Genomic DNA, 14,521 nt, shown 5'->3' on the forward strand with positions numbered 1-14,521 from the left:
AACTTAGTTAAAATTAATTATGTGTCTGACAATCTGATTGATTGTTTATCACTAAAAAAATATATCGGACTAGAACAAACAAGAAATATATTATGTATGTATACGGGACTTTTACAACTTAAGTATCACAGGTTTTAATCCTAACATATAATATCACAGTTAAATATCACGTTTGCAATTATAACAGCTAGGTTTAACTCAGTTTAAGTATCTTTTTTTTTCCTTTTGACGTAGGTTGTCACTTCCGGATCTTTTCTTTGGTTTATTCTTGGTTTGCCTCGTGGCCACCCTCTTGGGTTCTTTGGTTTTTTTGGTTGTGATTGCGATGCTTCGGTATCGGCAGAGTCAGTATCCTCTGTTTCTTGCCCACAACTATTGTCATTCCAGTGTTTTATAGGTGGCCCTTGCTGCCCAAGGCTAACACTCGGACTTTCTATCGAGATTATTGATGACATTGACTCGGACCTATCCGCTTTGGTGATTCTCGATAATTCGTAAGGTTTTTTTGTTTCTTTGTGTAGTAAATCGTTGTGTCTTACTTGCTCCCTAGACGGAGGTAATGGTGTCGTCTTACGAATTACCGCTCCCGCATATGATGTTGACTGTCTCACATATGACTTACTGGTCACTGTTTGCCTCGCTTGCCAATACGATGTCTTGTGTATTGTTTTGTATTTGATTATTTCCTTTTCCGTTCGCCAGGCATCGCATTCAGACGACCTGGTGCGGTGGGGCTCGTTGCAGTTTATACACTTAGGCGGTGTGTCGCAGTTGGTTCCTGCCTCGTGTCGCTCTTTCCCACAGTCACACATTTGCTTGGCTGTGCAATATTTTTGCGGGTGTCCAAATTTTAGACAGTTAAGGCAGCGAATGGGAAGCGGTATACATTGTTTTACCTCAATTCGGAGATACGCTGCGTATATTACTTTTGGTAGCTGACTACTATTGAACGTTATTCTAATTGATGCAGTCGGTTTCAGTTCGCTCCCTTCCTTTTTCAGTATTCTCATTACCTCGCTCACTCCTTGGTCTTTTAATTCTGTTAGCAGCTCTTCATTACTGCACGCTAGTAGGTCGTTACTCCTAATGATTCCTATTGACTTATTTAATCGATCGTTTGGTTTGACCTCTGCCTCTTCTTTACATATTGTAGCAAGCTGTTGTAATTTGTATAATTGATTCAGGTTTTTTAGTTTAATATTTAGGGTATCTTGCGCTATTTTTTTTATTTCTACTGCTTCCCCCACACATTGGAATATCTCTCGCTGCATCTGAAAAGGGCTCAGCGTTTCGAGTTTGGTGTGTTTCAGTTTTAATGTATAGTTCTGTTCAACGAGCTGTGTCTCGTGGGTTTCTTTAAGTTTCTCGTTTGGGCTGTGTTTTCTGCTGCGTTTTCTTTTCTTTTTTGCGTTTTGTTGTTCTTCATCGTCTATTATTACTTCGTTGGCTGTCTGTCTGTCTCGATCTAAGTGTATTTCTTTTTCTGTTTGTTTTTCTGTTCTGTTTATTTGGTTAGTTATTAATTCCTCAGGTCTCGACCGCATGGGAGATCTCTGAGTTTTGGCACTCCTCATAAAAGGACTTACGCCTTGCGGAGTCGGCTGTACATCAATGGGCGATCTTCTCCCTGTTTCTCCGAAGAGAAGGATGTTTACAGCTTCTGCTGATCCATTGTCGGAGTCAGCAGGGGCAAATGGACAGGTGCCCCCCCTCCCCCTAAATCCATGGGGCAGCCCGGCGTACCGGGGCGGGACTCAGAGTCAAAGCTCATACCCGCCTGGGGTGTGTTTTCCACTTTAGTTGTACTATCCATTGTTTTCTATGTTCCTTTGTGGCAGGAACAACACCCCCATTACAAGTTGGGACTCGACCACCGTTAGGGACAGACTAACGTGCTGCCATTCACCCATCAGCACGGTACGACGTAACACTTTGGGTTTCCGTGGAGAGACGGGATTGCTGGGATGGGTCGGGACGGTTTTACAATAGGTAGAGTATGGGTCAGGATTTTATGGGTAAGGGTCCCTGGACTTTGGTCCCTTTTAGTCGCCTTTTACGACAGGCAGGGATTACCGTGGGTCAATTCTCTTCCCCGAACCCACAGGGGTATTATATTATATTATATTATATTATATTATATTATATTATATTATATTCATGGTATAATATGTGAAGTACCTAGTATTGTACGTACCCCCCGCCCCGTCAAAGGGAAATATTATTACAGCTTCATTATAGGTTTTTTTTTTATTTCTTGAAGCATCCTGTTGGGATGCAAAAGGTTTTAGAAATAAAAAATTATTTCCAATGTACCTATAATAGGATATCCATTTTTCGTCTTGGGAATATGTGACATTATGATTTACAAATCAAGTGCATTCAAATAAATAAATAATAAATAGTAATTTATCTAATCCATATCATTAGGAACGGCGTAACAATGTGTAGGGTAATGCCAGGTAGTTTCTTTTGTTTTCCCTTTCAAGTAATGAGTTGTCGCCTCAGGCGTTATAAGTCCAATTTGAGTTGCCTATCCTTCGTTAGCGTTTTGATTTTTTTCTGAAGATCGCGAAACATATTTTTTAAAATATATGCCATATCATAATAGATGGAAATAATATCAATAAGTACCGCCGCGCCGTAAGAAATACTGTCGGATTTCCAAATTGGTGCTGTACGTTTTTCTACCCCCATTACAATGGCTGTTATCTACAAAAAACGATTTTTCTATTCATCGATCTTCCTAAAAAACTAAGACCGATATTTCAATTTTTTTAAGTACCGACGTTCTTTTCATCATTGCAAAGAATATCCACTATCGAGAGTTTGTTAGACTTCAACTACAAAAGCAGCATTTCATAAGAAAGTTTGACTATTTTTCCAATATGGCGGATTGACTACAGAGGAGCCTTAAGAGTTACTTGTTGGATAGAAACCAGTGTGTACGTGTAGATCAAGTTACAAGTTCTTTATTACCCGTTACCTGTGGAGTTCCACAAGGCTCCATCCATGGGCAGATTATTTTTATTATATATACATAAACAAATTGTGTTCGGGTAATTTTAACGGTTCCGTAACTTGTTTTGCCGACGACACGGCTTTCTGTTATCCAGCAAGTACGTCTTGTGGCTTGGAAAATACAATGCAAAAAGATCTAAATGATTTAAAGATATGGTTTACAGTTAACAAATTAGCTTTATGTGAAAAAACACAAGTTGGTTAATTTTTCATTGGTCTTATAGAGAACAGAATTAACAATCGTATTTTAAATGTGGAAACTGTTTAAAGGAAGAAAAAAATTCAAATTTTTGTCTTAATTGTATTGTGGTTGAGCAGGTTTGTAATATAAAGTATCTGGGTATACAGCTGGATGAAAACTGCAATTGGAAGAACCATATAACTGGGGTAAAAAAATATATAAATATGGTTTTGAGGAAATTTTATTTATTAAAATATGTTTGTCCACTGGCTGTCTTGCGAACAATTTATTTTGCGATTGTAGAAAGTAAGATACAGTACGGGTTGTCCTGTTGGGGTGGGGCCTATACTACAGTCCATCCTATTGTGTAGCGCAAAAAAGTATTGACAGATTTTTCCCGTTAGGAGGGGTGATCATTCGTATCCATTCTTTAAAATTCTGAAAGTACTTCAATTTAGACATCTCTACATCTTCAAAGTTTGACGTATTTTTTATTTAAGGGGTGTCCAATCAGTTTCGCACTCTGGTGTATTCAGCTAGGTTAAGACATTTAAATCGTGTAGTAATTCCAAAACCTTCATCTGAAGCGTTTAAACGATTTTGTTCCTATACCTCCGTAACATTCTTCAATAAACTTCCATTGGAAATTAGCAGTGAAAAGGGCAAAATAATTTTTTCCGAAGTTAAATGATTGGTTGTTCACATTCCACCCGAATATTGTGGGGCAAGATTTTTTTGAGTTGGAACGCGCCACTTTGTTTCTTTTTATGTTTTATCTATATTCATTTTGTTATGATTTTTGTTTTGGTTTGTTATGATAACTCCAAAAACATATTTTTTATATTCTTTATATTTGTGAAATTTTAAGAAGGAGCAGCTGTCCTCTGAAAGATCTCTTTTTTAGTTATTAATTATATTGAAAACGTACACTCAACACAGCCATATGGCGCTGAGGTACATTCCATGTTTAACTACAACATAATTAAAAAGTATTCTATTGTAATTCATTTGTGATTTCCGTTTAATATCCGTTAATGTTGGTAGGTGGAGAGGATTCCTTTGATGAAGTTGGTCATCTCCGTCATAATCACTCTAATCAGCAGTTCTTTCTAGGTTCGAAATTTACGTCCTCCTGATATAGGTATGGGCAAGAAAAGAAAACAATTCCTTCCCATATTTACGAGATCAAATATTTTTGACCGTGTCCTCGCTGCTCGTCTTGTGCGTCTTTTTGAAATTATCCCTTAACATTTTTCACTTGTCTTTGCATTTTGGATCTAAAATAGAAGTGTTGTTTTCAGACCCTTGTAAAAGAGGGTTTGAAGTCAGACGATACTGTCATAGGATCAGTTTTCAAGATGGTGGAGCGTTGGGCTACAAAACCGGAAGTCGGGTGTTCGAACCCGGGCTGAGGTAGGAATTTTTCATCTGTGGCTACTCCGAATTAGGTTTTCTTGCAGTTTTCCTAATTCGTAAGGTAGTAGAAAACAACTTAAGACATCCTGCAGGGGCACCTCTAAAAAGCATTATGCGGATCACCCTGCAATTGGGCGTCAGCCTGTCGAAGCCCCAGAACAAGAGAGACAATAAATAAAAATAAAATAAAAAGATACATCAATTGGCAAATCGTACAATTTAACATGGACTCTTATGGAGAAACGTCCCAGCCTGGTACAAACAACGCTCTTAGGCAAAAGATCACTGTTACTTTTTTAAAGTAAACAAAATTCCTGACAGTTTGAGCCCTAATCCAATTTTCTAGTTCTAATAGCTCCCAAGATACAGGGTCCCAAGTTCTGGGTACAATATTATCGTATGACCACTCTTATAATGAAGTACATCGGGGCGGAACGTATGGGTTTTTGGGAGCTTCATCTGAAATGTGTCATTATGATGTTACCATTTTTTCACGTACGTACGTGCACTTTTTCTCTGAAGAGATGGTTTACGTGCTCAATATTTGTACTAAAGTTGAACGCTCCAGTCGTAGTACATGCATTACCTCTGATCAGCACGCGGACATGAGACCGGGTCGAGTAGATGGAGACAATGCTGATACAGAAAAATTTTAAAGCTGGTTCAGGGTTCACCCTCCTTTTTTATCCAATGAAAAGGTGGAGTGGTCGGTTGTCCAGATGTCAACTGTCACGTAGCACATCAGCTGGGGTCAGAAGAAGTCAAGCACATTGTTGGAGCGACGTTTGGAACTGCCAAATCAAATATAAAGACTTGGCAATTTTTTATGCGGCCTTTGAGCCCGTCATCAGTAACCACATTGCGTGGAACCAATTACGTAGAAGGTGGTTATCTGCCGCACAAAGTTATGTGGCATCTCAACAATTCCAACCAAGCATTTCTCCTTTGTTATTAACTAGTTTGGTTCCAATGTATCCGTAGTTTTGGATGGGAACCCTGCCAATGCAGCCCTGAAAAGCACTAAAAGTTCTGAATGATATCGTCGCCACCCTCCACCGATAATTATCAGTGATAATACTATTCGAGAAGCACGCCAAGACAAATTCCATAAGAATTCATTCATCCATCAAGGATGAATTCCAAAGGCCCGGAGTAGAAGCCAAGCAAGTAAAAGTGGGTGCCGATGCTTTTCTTGTGGAGACGGCAATTTCAAAAAGTCAAGCGTTTATCAATGTCATCATTGTGATTTACTCTGCATTTTTTTTTTCATTGTCACCATGGGGATCTCGTACGAGATGCAAAGTCGCTTAATGGGCAAAGTTACGCACGCATACTGATAAAAAATGCTTTATTTTTGATAATGTGATTAGCTGAAACACATCATGTTCTTGAATTAATGTTCTTCGCGAAATTATAATAATAAAGTTCTGACGCTCAAACCTATTGAGATATAGACATGAAAAGTTTTTCCATTTGAAATTATTTCACATGAGATTCAAACAAGTATAAATTGTGCACAAGTCTTGTGCAGATAAAGCGCATTTTTTTAAGAGAAATAGCTTTTGATTTGACATCACCAATGGATATATTCCTTGCGGACGTCTCAATTGCCCTTTGTGAGTGCCCCCTTCCGACAATCCGTTCTTGAGGTATAAGGGAATATACTCGATCACGATAAGAGGTCGAGGAGGAGGGATATGGTTGGTAGAAATTAATACCTTTCGTTGAGACCTTTTCATTAGAGTACCATAAATGATAAGACTAGTCCCCCCCCCCCCTCAAGCCCCATCGTTCACTGATCTCGAAAGAGAGTCGCACGGGAAAGTTAGAGTTTGTACAAACCAATTTATTTCGATGAGACCTTTCATTAGAATACCATGAAGGGTAGAACATGTGTTTACTCCCCCTACGCAAATAATAGCACATTTTTTTTAATTCTTAAAAAATGCGCTAAAAATGGTTTTTACCAACCCGTACATTAGTAAGGGAGTTATTCCTGGAGTTATTGCATCATCGGGGTAAAAAATGACCCTGCACTTTTTTGACGGAAATACACGTTTTGAAGCACCGGGAATCCGAATCAAACAAAATATCGATGATGTTTATCTGTCGGTCCGTCAGTACTCTCGTTTCCGAATTATAAATAGGGTTACTGGACTATATATATATATATATATTTCTCCTCTAATTGCTAGGCAACAGAATATCATTACCTAGACAACCCAAATTTACTCGGTAAAATACAAACCTCTTGTGCAATTATAATATAAGTGAAAAAAGTTTAACAATTATTTTAAATATAACTTCTCCGTTATGCGTTTCACTAACAAAGTAAACAGAGTCGTCCCCTTGGTCGACAAATTGCTCAATCTCGCTCCATTTATTTAAAAATGCTGCGGGATCCCGGTATTTCGGGATCCCGCGAGCCCGGTATTGCATTCCCTAGATACCTACGTCACGACGTTAAGGATTAAGGATACACTAAACGTTAGCACCACAATAGCTATTTGTGGTAAAAAAAAAACAAATATTTCGCCCAAATTGTCATCAAGGATCAAGACGGTTCTGTCTCTTCCTTCTGAATTATATCATATTTAGTGACTAATTAGGTACCTGACTTCTTTAAATATTGAGGATACAGAGATTATCTTTGCAGATTTGTGGGAAAAAGCGGTAAAAAAATTTGTAAAGTGAATTTCAGTTTCCTGTGAGGGTTCGTTTAAGAAAAACTAAAGAAAAAAGAATTAGTAATCAATGCCCTTTATTCTCTGTAATCTGATAATTAGCCCAGTCAGAATAGGAAAAATAAAGGAACTAATTCATGTATTACCAGTTCCTTCGGAATTGTGTAAGGGACGTTTCCCTAATCAACATAAAGAATTTTTTTCTAGGACACACCGTTTTCGATTTGTAAGGAAAAAGCGATAAAATGTGACCATCAAAACCTCGGTCTCCCCCCCTCGCCCCTCTAGCACACCTGGTAGTCGGGGGGACTTTATTATATGTTGATCAGAGAACCTCCTGCTACACATTTCCGAAGGAATTAGTAATACATGATTTAGTTCCCCTATTTGCCATTTTTTGATCTATTCTTATTGGACTAAATACATTGACAGGGAATAAATTATTGTCTGTTCTTTTCGATCCAGTCTCTGTAGTGGGAAACCCTAGTGAAGACATCAGGCATGCCTGTGGCGCATGGATCTCCCATTGACACAATACCAATTTGGATTCCGCCTCCAGAAACTAATGGACCGCCGGAATCGAATTGGCATCCTCCTTGACCAACCATTGCAAAAGTGCAAATTTGTGAATCGTCAATTGGCATAAGATACTTATCTTTCCACATCTCGCTGCATTTTTCAAGAGAAAAGTTTACCAAATCCAAATAGTGCAACTCATTGGCTGGTTCTCCGGGGTATTTCGTCATTCCCCACCCAGACAAAACACAGCCGACAGAGGTGCCTACATAGGTTTCTGATAGGAATTTTACGGGTTTAACCTTTTCATTGAATACGATTGGAGTCTTTAACTTCGCTATTCCAATATCGTACTTGACTCCTGTCGTCCACAAGTCAAACAGTTCATGAGGTCGGCGCTCAGATACCTCATACGAATCGCCTCCTTGGTCCAGGGTATTGGATCCTACGGTGATATGCATAGGCAGTTCATCAAACCTGCAATACAGAGAAGAAGGTCGTTCAAGTTCATTTTTCCTTATGCCTTAATTGCTTACCCACGCAGGCAGTGACCTGCAGTGAGAATAGTGGTGGCATCAATTATGGATCCTCCACCAACCATGTTTTCCATCAATACGTATAGAAACTTGGTAAGGAAAAGCACCATCCGCTTCCGTTTGGCCCCCAACGATACGCCAGTCAGTATTTATGGTGGCACCTGCATCATCAAGTTAGTTGCAATTGTAGTTTAGACGGTAGCACTTACCAAAAACAGTACTTAAAAGAAATAGCAGTAAAAACCCCGTCATTTCTGTTTATAGTGGGATACTGACGTTATTAGCAAATCTTCTGTATTTATACCTAGTGTGAGTACCCGACACTCGAGACACTATCTCAAGTGGTCTTGATACAATTCAAAAACAGTGATAAGGTTTTTTTACGTCGTTACGTTTCGGTACTGAATGTTATATAATTCCACCGCAAGTCGATATATTTACGAACCGGTCATAAACTGCAGACAAGCAAGTTTTCAACTGAGACGAAGGCGCGGGTGATTCAAGGTCAAGGACTTTCTGGGTCTTCGAAGGCTTCTTTAAGCTGTTCTGACCGCACCATTTTTAAGGTCAACCCACACGCCCAAGACGCCAGCAAAATGCATCGGTCTAAACGCGCCGTCCTCTTAGTAGCCCATTCGGTCTCGGCAAGGGCCGCCCGAGATGTTCCCCAATTGGGAAACGAGGAAGATGGAATAATTATCTTAGAAGACTAGATTGCCCTGATATTCCTAGGTAAGCCGAAAATCTGTGCACGATGCCCTGGAATGATATCTTGCTGAGTGGGCTTTCACGAGAGACTCTGAAAAGGCTATCATTTGGATCAGACATTTCCGACAGCGTGCGGGAGGAAAACACTCTGTAAAATGCAGACAAAGAATTGCCGTTGCCGCCCCTCATTTTTCACCAAGTGTTGAGACCGATTTTCCCTTTTCTTTCCCTAAACCGATATGGTCAGACTCGTTTCGAGGGCGCCAGTCTCACCAGAAGTAAGCGAAATAAAGAAGATAGAGCAGTTAAACCCAATTGGCGGTACACTGTCGCCTTTCTTTGACCTCTGGCGTAAGAGGAGTGCTGGCGGGGATCAAAGGAGACTCTTTGGAAAATGCCGGCAGTCAAATTAAGATAGTACTTGTAGGATCAGTTAGCTATAGAACACCAGAAGACGAAGAAATAATAAGTGAAATTGAAGAATCAAAAATTGAGGAACCCATGACGAATGTAGAAGAACAAAATTTGAGCAGATTAATTCAAGACATAGAACAAGTAAAGAAAGGCTAAACCTCTCACCAAGAAAAATTGTTGGTCACAGAAGACCTGATCCCGGTCTACAATCTGTGTTTTTCTGAAGATGTGAGCGACTTCCGGGATAGGATCGTGCCAATGTTGAACGAAAAGTCTTTTCGTTCAACATTGGCACGATCCTATTCCGGAAGTCGCTCGCATCTTTAAAAAAACATAGATTTTAAATTGGCACAAGGTGTGCTGTGACCGGCAATCTTTCCTGGCGAGAGTTATATGTATAGACCGCCAACTGATCCCTAAAAGAAGTGTGGAGGGAGTGGAGAAGCAACCTGAAGAATCCAATATTTGGCAGAAGAAAGCCTAAGAATTAGAAGAAAACTTAGCTAAAGCACAAGATCTTTACAAAGCACAACAGTTAAATTTGGAACTACAGGTTGAACAACGGGAAAGAATAAAAATTTTAGAAGAACGGTTTTTGAATAGCACAGGAGATTCAGCGACACTATCAGGAAGAAACCAACTTCTAGAACAAGAATTGAGAAATAAAGATCAACTTAAGTTGCAAGATGAAAAATAGCTGACATGCAAAAGAAATCAGAGTTGGAGAACAAAAACCACAAGGTTTCACCTGAAATGAAGAACCTTATTGAACATTACTAAACATTAGAGGAAAAAGGCAAAGGGAAGCTAGGAGCAGCGTTAGAAAAAGAAGTAATGCCAATTCGAAGAAGAATGGAAGATGGTAATGGAGGAGAAATATGGAAGAATCTTGAGAAATTTTTAAGATAGAAGGAATTCAAAAAGACCCATTTAAGAGAATGACGAGAAGAAACGACAGAGAAAAAGAAAGAAAGATACAGATTAAAAAAAACAAAGAAATATTACTAGCGACCCAGATCTTACCCAACCAGACCTTATGCCTTTGAATTCGTATATTTTGAATTAGAAAATTTTATTTGTACATTAGTTTGAAAATTTGTATTGGGCTTGTATAAACTACAAGTATGTTGTTTTGGATTCAACTGTGCAGTTAGGTGTAATTACTTTGCGAACTACTTAACCCACGACGCGGAGAACAGGAAAGTATAAGAAGGATATACACAACAAACCGTCGGTATTTGTAACCAAACCGGTACAAACCCCAGATAAAGTGCAGTTTTTTTTTTACTCAACACAGAACCACAGCATGTATCAACATAACAGCTGGTAGGCTTCTGGCCTATTAAGCAGTCCAAGAAATATGCTTTTTTTACATTGTTTGACATGATAAATTGGTGCCTAACTCGAGTCGACCTTTGGTTTAGGACATTTTGAACCGAAATGCCCACAACCTTTGCAATTATAACATTTTTCCTCAGATTTATGTTCTTTTCTCATAAACTTAGCTTGCGACAATAATTAATCGTGCAACTATTTTCCCACTCAATCTTCCTAGAAACTCAACTTGGCAAATTCATCTTCTAGTTTTTTTTAAAGTTCCCTTATCAGTACTTTGATTTATCTCTTAAAAATCCAGTTTATTAAACTTCATGGAGAGAATATTCACATCCAAATCGCATGTCACTAACGAACGAAACAAGAACAAGAATCACTTAACTGTTCGGATAATTCGTTTTACTTTTAACATTAACTAACAAATCTAGTTGCCAAGGTTGTAAAAACTAGGTAGCGGATGATCAATTTAACCGTTAAGTTTTGCAAACAACTTTCCATTAGGGAGATATTCCACAAGTTGTAAAATTTTTAAGCGACCTAAATACGTCAGAAATTTTACATCAAGATAAAAAGCGAATAAATCTGAAATATCCCGACTCTATACATCAATCGATAACATTTTAGCAGAAATGTCTAAAGTTTACATTTAATAAATTGATATAGAAGGAAGAAGTTAATAAAACTTGTAGAATTGACATAAAATTATTCCTTTACAACTTCGAAATTTTTCAATTGCCGTCATATTCAGATTTTCATCTTGTCGAACTTTCAACTCGATCTTAATGAAAAAAAGAGGAATTATAAAAATAAAATCATAAACAAACTTCTGGGGTTATATACATATTAAGGGGGCGAAGTTATGTGATTATTTTTCCTGTTTGACCATTTATTTATCCTTCTGCTTAAACATTTAAAACCTCTGCTTGCTGATGTCAGATAAAGTACAGAGATATCTGTACATTTGGGATGATGCCAACGGTTTCTGATAAATTCCCTTTATTTTCAGCCAAAGTCAATTTAGGTAATTGATTGTGTCATTTTTGTAAATTGTTCGCGATACTCGCACACACAATTACAAATTAAGCTTAAATGTTATGGCATAATTCATATAGATATTGCCGTTTAGATTATGTTCGCTAAAAAATATGGTTTACATTCCCAGTTCTTTTCAGTTAATTTATCTTTGTAAAACGCCAACAGAGATAACTCAATCGAATGCGTTCTATCGAACTTTCTGAGGAATTTAATTGAATCCGTGCGTTTTATCTTTGCCTTAGTTAGAAGGCAGCCTGGATTCGATACATTTGAGCTCATCGTTTTTTCTCGGCCTTTAGGTGAATCTAAAGATACACGGCTTTGTTAATCTGTAAATGCTTGTGCTTTCTGATGCCCTTAATGGAAATCATTTCGAGATACTTTATCAATGCGCAAATCTTGACTGCTATTTCAATAAGATTTATGCAATGGGAAACATGTTCCACCAAAATTGATTACGGCCCTTTTGCATAGCATACCTCGAGGCATACCTAATAAAGAAGTTATCTGCCGCTAGGAAGCGAACGCTCGTCGATTGGCTAGGAAAAAGAACGGAGAACAATTGATGCTTGCATTAGTGGAACGAACTAAACGGGGCGATAAATCAGGAGGCCAATAGCGAAATCTATCGCAAAGGGCCCCTACCTACCACCTGTTTCTCCAATGTGACCTCATTTTTTCAGCAAAATAATAAAGTGACCGTTTGATTCCTTTTTAGGCAATGGAACTGACCATTAGCACATATAGAAGCAGAATGCAAAAAATTCCAAGACACTAAAATTTAGTACACCTAAGGTGTATGGGTTGAGACATCATAGTTCACAGCAGGTGTATGAATATTCTAATTACCTTGAAAATGACAACAATGTGTTAGTATAAACCTTAGAATAAACCTACCAATCATCTCATTTGCCAGCAATTCAATGTATTGTTCCTTTATACAGTGTGTCCAAGATAAGAATGAAGAGCATGGGGAAATCGAAAACCATAAGAGATACACAATCGGTTTAATTAGAAAAAACTTGCGTATTTTAGGGCTTAGTAAAATGATTCGGAAATTCCGATGAGTTCCGAAGATATTCGAAAAAACCGAAATTAACTTTTGACCATGATTGAAAAGATCCTTATATGAATCTTATTTTTTTTACGGAGTATACTAGATAGCTCTAGTTTTTTGATATTTTTTATGATCATGAATTTTTTTCCTTATACTTACCTAGAAATTAATTCACCGGCAAAAAAATGGAAAACTTCATTAAAAAAATATCCTTATATGAACTTTGTAAACTCTACAAGATGGTGCCCACAAATTTTCACACGTTTCTTCTTTGAGAAACCATCATCAACTTCATATTTTTATATGGACCTGGAAAAAAAGTAGATACTGTATTGAGTAGTATTTTTTAATACAAATACAACGATTATGTCACGATATGATTCCTTATCATTTCACTTAAAGGAACCATCAATAAATTATTTTTGATATTTTGATTATATGTATAGGGTGTCCCATTATTATTTTTGGTGTTTAAACCGAAATAACACCTACAAGACGTTATTTACACAACATTATTAGCACAATCTGATACCTAAATTGCGAAACCTCCAATTATCAACTAGTTCAAAAAATAAGTTTTTTTACATAGTAGGTAATGAAATTATCGGATTTTTTTAACGAAAAATCGTATGGAAAGTTGTACTTTTTTTCAGGATTTTTACTATGCGTTTCCATGGAGTTTAGTCCTGTCTATGAACAATAGCATCCACTTTTGAGTGACAGTAAATTGCGAATGTCAATAAAATTATTCAATTGTGGATTATTATGGATCACTATGCAAAAAAATTTCGTGTACAACACGTGTTGAAAGTGTCTTTTTTCAATGAATTTGCTTGATTAACTCGGGCTTTGCCCTCACTTTCAAATCTAGTTGTACAAATAACTATTCCCCGTAACTATTACAACAAACGGAAAAAATGACTATCTCATTTAAATTCTTTACAATTTAATTTACATTACTCGATTACTGGAATAATTTAGGAATTCTTTTCTTTTTAAAAGTTATTGATATGTTATATAGTAAATTGAAATGTCGATTTTTACTTTCTTGGTAGATAATAATTAACGGAGAGGAGGCTCTTTACACATAAAGATTTAAAGGCCGTCTGGCATACACTCAAACTCCTCCGACACTATTCTGTAGATATTTGCACTGAAAGCTTTGACATCACCAATAGATTGCCTTTTATGAGTACCCTCTTACGACACTTCATTGTCAAGATATTTGCTTCGACTTCACCAATAGTCCAGTCTCCATCCAGTCGATTCATTTTGACTTTGAGAGTACTTTCCTCCGACAAACCGTTTTCGAGATATTCGCTCTTAAAGTTTTGACATCAATAATGGAAATATTTCCAGGCGTCCCAATCGCCCTTTGTGAGTACCCTATTCCGACAATACGTTCTGGAGATGTATAAGGAAATATATCCGATCACGATAAGGGGTCGAGGAGGAGGACTATGGTTGGTAGAAATTAATTCCTTTCGTTTATACCTTTCATTAGAGTACCATGAAGGATAAAACTAGCCCCCCCCCAAATTTTCAACAGTTTTATTTGGCACCGCTAAAGTCATGCGTATGCAAAGTCTAAGATTAATTGGTTGTCGTATGTAAAAGTTTT

At 37.7% G+C, this 14,521-nt stretch overlaps 2 protein-coding genes across 2 annotated transcripts; both read right to left on the bottom strand.

The window, feature by feature from the left end:
* Positions 1–203: 203 nt before the first annotated feature.
* Positions 204–1,813, bottom strand: LOC116174670. Its single transcript, XM_031492615.1, has 2 exons — positions 1,744–1,813; positions 204–1,663 (listed from the first exon to the last, which is right to left on the bottom strand). The coding sequence occupies exons 1-2, from the start codon at positions 1,811–1,813 to the stop codon at positions 204–206; spliced, it is 1,530 nt and encodes a 509-aa protein (XP_031348475.1).
* Positions 1,814–7,405: 5,592 nt separating this feature from the next.
* Positions 7,406–8,605, bottom strand: LOC116175199 (chymotrypsin-1-like). Its single transcript, XM_031493334.1, has 3 exons — positions 8,561–8,605; positions 8,352–8,512; positions 7,406–8,292 (listed from the first exon to the last, which is right to left on the bottom strand). Exons 2-3 carry the CDS (start codon positions 8,459–8,461, stop codon positions 7,740–7,742), a joined length of 663 nt encoding a protein of 220 aa, XP_031349194.1. The 5' UTR covers positions 8,462–8,512; positions 8,561–8,605; the 3' UTR covers positions 7,406–7,739.
* Positions 8,606–14,521: the final 5,916 nt, after the last annotated feature.

The sequence above is a fragment of the Photinus pyralis genome, unplaced genomic scaffold (genome assembly GCF_008802855.1).
Source record: "Photinus pyralis isolate 1611_PpyrPB1 unplaced genomic scaffold, Ppyr1.3 Ppyr1.4_LG6, whole genome shotgun sequence".
Classification (NCBI taxonomy): Eukaryota; Metazoa; Arthropoda; class Insecta; order Coleoptera; family Lampyridae; genus Photinus; species Photinus pyralis.